At 35.9% G+C, this 7,859-nt stretch overlaps 2 protein-coding genes across 2 annotated transcripts; both read left to right on the forward strand.

Annotated features, from left to right (window-relative positions):
- The first annotated feature begins 4,383 nt into the window (after positions 1-4,383).
- On the forward strand, positions 4,384-4,923 carry LOC106779875. The gene is made up of 2 exons (XM_014668087.1): positions 4,384-4,675; positions 4,757-4,923. The coding sequence occupies exons 1-2, from the start codon at positions 4,384-4,386 to the stop codon at positions 4,921-4,923; spliced, it is 459 nt and encodes a 152-aa protein (XP_014523573.1).
- Positions 4,924-5,229: 306 nt separating this feature from the next.
- On the forward strand, positions 5,230-5,781 carry LOC106779876 (uncharacterized mitochondrial protein AtMg00860-like). The gene has a single exon (XM_014668088.1). The coding sequence runs from the start codon at positions 5,230-5,232 to the stop codon at positions 5,779-5,781; it is 552 nt and encodes a 183-aa protein (XP_014523574.1).
- Positions 5,782-7,859: the final 2,078 nt, after the last annotated feature.

Below are 7,859 nucleotides of genomic sequence, written 5' to 3' on the forward strand. Positions count from 1 at the left end.
CTCCTTCTCTGCGGTTTCCAAGCATGTGAACATGCAAAGATTCTGCTTTGCATGTGATTAGTAGGTTTTTCTTCACTTTCAAGCTCAAATTTGGTTTTGAGAACTGTTCTTGATCACCAAAAGGTGAATTGTAGGGTCTTGTTGAGTCATTTCATAGTACAAGGTACTATAGAGACGTGTCTGGGTTGTGTATCACTAAGGTAAGGGGAGCTAATAGTTTGCTTGAATCTGCTTTGTAATATGTATGCATGTTGAATTCTGAATTGTTGTGTTGTTTTGGACTGTAGGGTTTAAGTTTATTGGATGGCATGAACTAAAATGTGTAAATGATGAAACTGTGAATAATAGCTTAGGTAGTGAGTTTGATGAGCTTAGATGCTGTAAATTGGACATGTAGGGATTTCTTGGGGGTGGAAATTTTGTTGTAGCACTGTTTAGATAGGAAGTCAAGTAGTTGGGTAGTGTTTAGGTCATTTTAGAGGAAGTGAGGTAGTGATTTTGAGCAGATGAGGTTTAGAGTGTTTTTGGAGGGTTGGGATAGTTTAGATAGGTCCAATGTGACTTGTTAGGAACATAAAACTAGTCTAGAACATGTTAAAAATGGTAGAATTGGATTTAAGTCCCTAAGTTGTGGAAATTAGTGTTTCAAAGAAGAATTTGAGTCTTAATCACTTTAGAATCACTATAAGAACGTGTAAAATCAATTAAGCAAGTTTAATCAGGTTTAAATCATGAATTAGGGGTCGTAGAAGTTAGGCAGAATGACTAGAATTGGTAAGGGAGGTGTGAGTGCATAATTCTGTAGAATTTGCGTTCTACAGATTATGCAGACTCGCTATGCGAATGATCTCTCATAGTGATTCCTTGCAGGAGGGTGCTCTCTGTCTGGGTCATATGTTGTGCAAGCTGGTGTGTTATGCGAATGACCAGAGAGTGTTGCTCTCTACCTGGTGATTCGCATAACGAATCCTATCGCTATGCGACTGGTGATGGCCTGGAGCCTTTGCCATTTTAATTCGAAGGGCGAGTGGTGCGCATAACGAGTCTTTTGAGGGGGTTGGTCTCTGTGTAGGCTCTCGCATAGCGACCTGGGTGCACTATGGGAGAGGCCTGAAGTCTGTTACTCCAGCGAGTTAATTCGCATAGCGAATTGGGGTGCGCTATGGGCGAAGCTCTTAGTCTCGCTATGCGAGTAGGGTGTGCTGTGCGATATGTCCAGAGTCTAGTTGTTTAATTGGTCTTTTGTTGTTGTTTGATTAAGGGGTTTATTACCTTGTTTATGAAGCATGCTTTAGTATTTATGATGTTATCTTATAGAGTTCAAACGTGTATGTTGATTATAGTTAAAAGTATATGATTTTAAAAGGAAAAAGGTATTATTTAAAGATTGTAATTAAAAGTTCCAAAGTGTAGAATCTCTTAGTGAGATTCTTAGTTGTTTAGAATGAATGTAGGAGCTCAGTCTTGGGGATCATCTTGAAACTCAAATGGTCAATCATTCTCAAATAGAGAGGATTAAACCGTATCGTGAGGAGTAGCAGGAGGTTTTAGTCTTGGCGGCTCCCAGTATGCCTCAAGGCCCGGAACAGGATAACCTCGTGAGTGTGGTAGGGTGAAACCCATTGGCAAAAACTTTGCAAAGCAGTAGAGGCCACCATAAGTGCACGACCCGCCATAGCTCGACTATCATTCTAAGTCCGGACGAGTCAAGTCTAGTATATATAACATGTTAGGATGTGTGATTTAGCTTGCTTTGGTTGAAGTCAAATCTTGTATGTTATATGTTGTTATATGATATGATTTTTGTATAACTAGCTCACCCTTTTGCTTTCTTTTGTGCATACTTGTGTGTGGTGTTTCCTTTTGCGATGATCATCCACTTATATGTGAGCAGAGGTAGATGAGGTGCCTCTAGAGTAGGACTTTGAGGGAGATGACAATGATGCTTAGTCCAGCTAGGATCTTTTAGTAGTCTATATATATATATATTATATATATATATATATATATATATATATATATATATTTTGAAATACTCTCTTGTACTTAAAGTTTTAAATTATAGTCATTTTAGGAATGACTGTAAACCTTAATATTTTATTTACATGTTCTTAACTGCTTTATAATATTATATCTGATGACGTTTATATTATATATACTTGTTATGTAATTTGGATGTTACATTTATGGTATCAGAGCATATTCTTTCTTTGAAACATCCCGTGGGTTGTGTGTGTGACTTGCTTATGCTTGTGTACTATTAGTTATGTCTAGGATTGGTTGTCCTTGTTTCTTTGAGTTAGATTGATGGTCTTTTCTTTCTGTGTAAGCAGAAAAATGGCACATAGGCCTTCTCCTCCTCCACCCACACCAATTGAACCATTAGAGTCAACAAGGATGCTTGAAGCAGTTCTCCATGTAATGCAGCAGCAGAATGCTACATTAGTGCAACAGAACATTATAGCATTGCGAAATCTGGAAGCCACAAAAGTGTCGGCTGAGAACGCTGTTAAGTCCCTGGCAAGTGTACCAGATCGTTATCAAGTAATATAAAATGGGTAAGTCCAAGTATCGTTTCCCAAAGGACTCTTAGGCCTTAACTTTCATGTAAACCAATCGCATAAGACTTGAGAAGAAATTAATTTTGGGTTTTGTATGCAAGACAAAAGTAACATGCAAGATGTAGTGAATCAATTGGCTAAAGAAACTATGAATGAATGGAGTTGTTGGGGTTTACAATTTCATCTTATCCACCCTCTTATATCTACTTTTCTTATCTAATTCGCTTATTTATCATATTGTCATGCAAACTTTCTTGGTCTACCCTTAACCCAATTCCTTGGCAAAAAGAGCCTATTACTAATTACCGGCTTGTTATTCCTAGCCTCCCCTAGTAATTAATAATGCATGATAAACAGAAGCAAAATACAATTAATCGTCCTACCCCTATTCCTAGGCGGTATTAGCAAAATCAAGGAATTCCCCCAGTTCATGACATTACTACATGTTCCCCGTATCATTAAAGACAAACAACATTTACCAAATGAGTTAAACGATAAAAGCATTAAGCAAAGATAAGGAACCCAACAATTGATAAAGATAAGCATATGTAAGCATATAAAGAAGATAAAAATTTTGATATAAGAGAGTTTCAAAAGATTACATTGTTCCCCAACAACCTAGGGTTTAGTTCACCATAATCATGGTGAATCTAGATGAAATATAATGAAAGAATGGAAGAAATAACCCTAAACTTGGTAGATTGGAGCTTAAGCATCCAAGGAACCTCCTCCAAGGTGTGTGGAATAGCTTTGGACGTTTCTCTCTGCCAAAAGATTCAGTTTTGATTCGCACTGGGGCTATATATAGGCCAAAAAGATAACAGAAAGATCTCAGAATCTGAGCTAATAAAAACAGACAACCGCTCAGGCGCCTAAGTAAACCGCTCAACGGTTTCCCCTTTAGCCGTTGGACCGTTGAGCGGTTTTCCCCTAATCGTCCTGGACGCTCAGCGGTCCATTATGACGCTCAGCGATCACTTTGACTCTTCTTTTCATCCTTTTTCTTCATCTTTCACGAGTCTAAGTCGACCTTGATTTACTTCCTTCTTCCATTCTCATCAAAACCCTGCAAAACAATGTAAAAACAAGCATAATATCTCTAAAACCAACTTTTGACTCTCTCATGACTTAACTAAGTGTTTTACTTAATTTTAAGCTCATTCTAAGCCACAAAGGGTGTGTTTTGATATCAAATTTAAGTATGAAAATAATGGTTTTTAGACCGTTATCAAACGCAAGAGTGTCATCTGAGGACCCTCAAAGATAATTTATAGAAGTTATGAATAGTGGAGAAAGCAAGAGTTCTTGAGAAGACTAAGAAGGAAGTGGATAGTCAGTAGAGCCAACCACTGAGGGTTGGAGGACCAGTGGCGTCTAGGGGTGGTTCCAGTTCCAGGAGGTCGCCTTTTTCTAAACCTACTTCTTCTGGGTCCAAGGGTTGTTCCTCTCAATCTTCTTTGCAGTAGGGGCAATCTAGTTTTGCTAGCACTATGAGATGCTACGCATGTGGAGGGTCGCATCTTCAGACAACTTGCCCTCAGATGGTGGGATTCAAGAGGTGTAACATCTGCAGGCAAGACAGTCACTATGCTAGAGATTGTCCTACAGCTAGGAGGGCAGGACCGCAATCATATCATGTTGGGAGAGCAGTACAGAGGGGTGGTGTTAGACCTCAGGCAGCGGGTAGAGTATATGCTTTGGCTGGAGCTTAGGCGGTCAATTAACTCATTGTCAGCAACTGTTTGTTATTTGGACCTTCTTGTGTGGCTTTATTTGATTTGGGGTGACACATTCTTTTGTGTTTGAGACTTGTGTGGAGAGGATGGGTTTAGTAGTCCGAGAGCTTCAGTGTGATCTAGTGGTGTCTACACTAGCAGCTGGGTTGGTTAGGACATCTACGGTGTGTTCTGGATGTCCTATTGAGGTTGATGGGCACAAGTTCAGAGTGAACCTTATTAGCTTACCTCTACAAGGGCTAGAGGTAATATTGGGAATAGATTGGTTAATTGCCAATTGCATTCTTTTGGACTATGGTGAAAAGAAGCTGATATTTCCTAGTGAAGACGAAGACATGTCCTTGTCGATTGGCGTGTTGAGACAGGATATAATGGAAGGCACCAATTGTTTCTTGATCATGTCTCATACGGAGGTGGCTTAAGACTTTAACCTTTTGGCTTGTGGAAATCAGAGTGTAGATCTTCGGGTTGTGAACGATTTCTTGGACGTATTCCTTGAAGAAGTTCTTGGTTTACCTCCTTCAACAGTGATAGAGTTCTCTATAGACCTAGTGTCAGGAGCAGGGTCAGTGTCTATAGCCCTGTATCGGATGGCTCCAGCTGAGTTGGCCGAGTTAAAGAAGTAGATTGAAGATCTTTTAGAGAAGCAGTTTATATGGCCTAGTGTTTCGCCATAGGGAGCACCCGTGTTGCTAGTAAAGAAGAAGGATGGTAGCTCTAGGTTGTGTGTCAACTATCGGCAATTGATTAAGTTGACTATCAAGAATAAGTATCCATTGCCGAGGATAAATGATTTAATGGATCAGCTGCACGGAGCTATGATATTTTCTAAGATTGATTTGAGATCAAGAAATCATCAAATCTTGGTGTAAGTGGATGATGTGCAGAAGACGACTTTCAAGTCCAAATATGGCCACTATGAGTATGCAGTTATGCCTTTTGGTGTGACTAATGCTCCAGCCATTTTCATGAACTACATGATCAAAAATTTTAGACCGTTCTTAGATAAATTTGTTATGGTCTTCATAGACGACATACTGATTTATTCTAAGACTCGAGAAGTGCATGAAGATCACCTTAGAACAGTACTTGGAGTGTTGAGGGAGAGAAAGTTGTATTCAAAGCTGTCTAAGTGTGAGTTCTGGATGGAAGAGGTTAATTTCCTAAGGCACGAGATTTCAGCTGGTCGAATTTCTGTTGATCCATCTAAGGTGCAAGCAGTACTTCAGTGGGAGAGACCTAAGACGGTTACTGAAGTCAGAAGTTTTGTGGGTTTGGTGGGATACAATCGTCGCTTTATTAAGAACTTTGCACGGATTGTAGCACCATTGACACAATTGACTAGGAAGGATCGACCTTTTGCTTGGACTAATAAGTGTGAAGCTAGCTTTCAAGAGCTAAAGCAGAAGTCGACCAGTGCAACGGTATTACTGAGTGAGATGATCATAATCTCATTTTTTGTTGAGATTTATTTTAGTAAGTGAGATGATCATAATCTCATATTTTTATTTAGTTATATTTTTATTTCATTAGATTACGTGTCCTTATCTTCATTATTTATTTATTTATCGTTTTTATTTATTTTAATTTATTATTTACTAGGATGTTCATATTTTATTTGTGTTTATATTTATTTTAATATTTATTTTATTGAGTAAGATGGTATTAATCTCATCTTTTTATTTATCTATCTTCATTATTGATATTTATTTTATTTTATTGATTTAGGTTTCTAAAATATTACTTTTATTTACATTTACTTTTGGATTTATTTTATTTTATTTAAGTGAGATATTCTTCACCTTATTCTTATTTATTTTTATTATTGAAATTAATTTTATTCGGTGAAGTGTTAATAACCTCATTACATTTCATTTTTACATGTGAAGCATTTGAACACAAAATGAACATTGTATATCTACAAAATGAATTAAGCTTATTCCCTTCAGTCGTCCTTCATAGGGAAAAGACATAACAACGTCACATATTAGGTTGATGATGATAATTTAAACTTGAAAAGAAAAAATTTAGTTTTAGTTTGAAGAATCAAAATAGCATAGTTTAGAAGTCCTGAATGTGTTAGATAAAACGAGTAACTTTTTTTTAAAATTGAAGTGTGTTGTGTGACTAAGAAATACCTGAAATTATTGTATTGATATATATTGAGTGAATGGTATGAATATGGTTATTTCTAAGGAGAAATGCCCATATTGTATAGTGTAATGTATATATTGGTGTAGGAATTTCGGTGTGAAGTCATCCTGATTATACTAAAATCTCATACTCATATAAAGAATGAAGATTATTTGGTGAGAGTCGAATGAGGTTCCTATTATGTGAGATTGGTACAAAATAATACTGTGACTTAAAATGGAACTAACCATGTCATGGTGGTTTTTGTGATAAAGATAGTGATTTTGGAATAGGGGAAATTATTGTTGTTGATATTGAATCTATTGTATTAAAAATTTATGACAAGCGCAAGACTTTACAAGAGCATCAACACCACATCTATACATCTCCGAAACTAATGTTTTATACATTTATTTGTGTCTAATGTTAAAGGATGAGTTGAATGATTAATATCTGATTATAACTTCATTAATAGGATATGAAATTTTTTGTGATGGATTTTTATGACTTAATGAGAATGGATGATATGAAAATTCTCGAAGTGAGAGTGTGTGTCAGAATGAATAAAACTTAGACTTGAATACCGAAAACTTATGAGATCATGTGATACTAATATATTATGATTATGAAAATTTTATTAATATGATAAATCCTAAGGAGAAATGTTATATTCAACAAGGTGAGGTTGCATTGAGTTTTAGCGTAGAGAGTGAAGTCATATTGATTATACTAAACTCTCACACTTATATAGAAAATGGGATTTAGGTGATGAAAGTCGAAGGACATTTTTAGTCTGTGGAATTGGTATTAAATAATATAGTGACTTAAAGGATAACAATGAATTAACCTTGTCATGGTGGTTTGGGATAAAAATGGTGAGTTTTGGATAAGGGGAATGTTGTGGCTGATATTAACTTATGATAGGTGCATGACTGATATGAGTATTCCAGAAATTGACTCTAGATCATGGTAAAGTTTTAATAGATGATTATGATTGTATGAATGATATGATGTGGTGTATTGACTTATGAAACTAAATTGTACTAAATAGTTACAACAAAATTTATTTAAATCTTTATAAAAATTACTATAGAACTTTTAAAAATAAATAAGTTTATCCTTCATTTCTTTTGTGCTGTTTTGGTGTCAATCTGCAATGATCATATATATGTTTAAATTATATACATGGGCAAAGAATTAGGTAGATGTCTTTGCAACGAATCTTATAGATGATGGTAAGGAGCAAATATAAGGTTTCAAATATGAGCATGGGAGATTAAGATATATATATATAGAAAAAAATCCTCTTATTAATGTAGTATTCATATTTCTTCTTTGAAAAAAAAATATACACTTGAACATACATTATATTTATGGTAGTTAGATGAGTATAAATTAGAAACAAGAAGACTGATCTTTTTGGGATGTT

Source organism: Vigna radiata, unplaced genomic scaffold (assembly GCF_000741045.1).
Source record: "Vigna radiata var. radiata cultivar VC1973A unplaced genomic scaffold, Vradiata_ver6 scaffold_73, whole genome shotgun sequence".
NCBI lineage: Eukaryota > Viridiplantae > Streptophyta > Magnoliopsida > Fabales > Fabaceae > Vigna > Vigna radiata.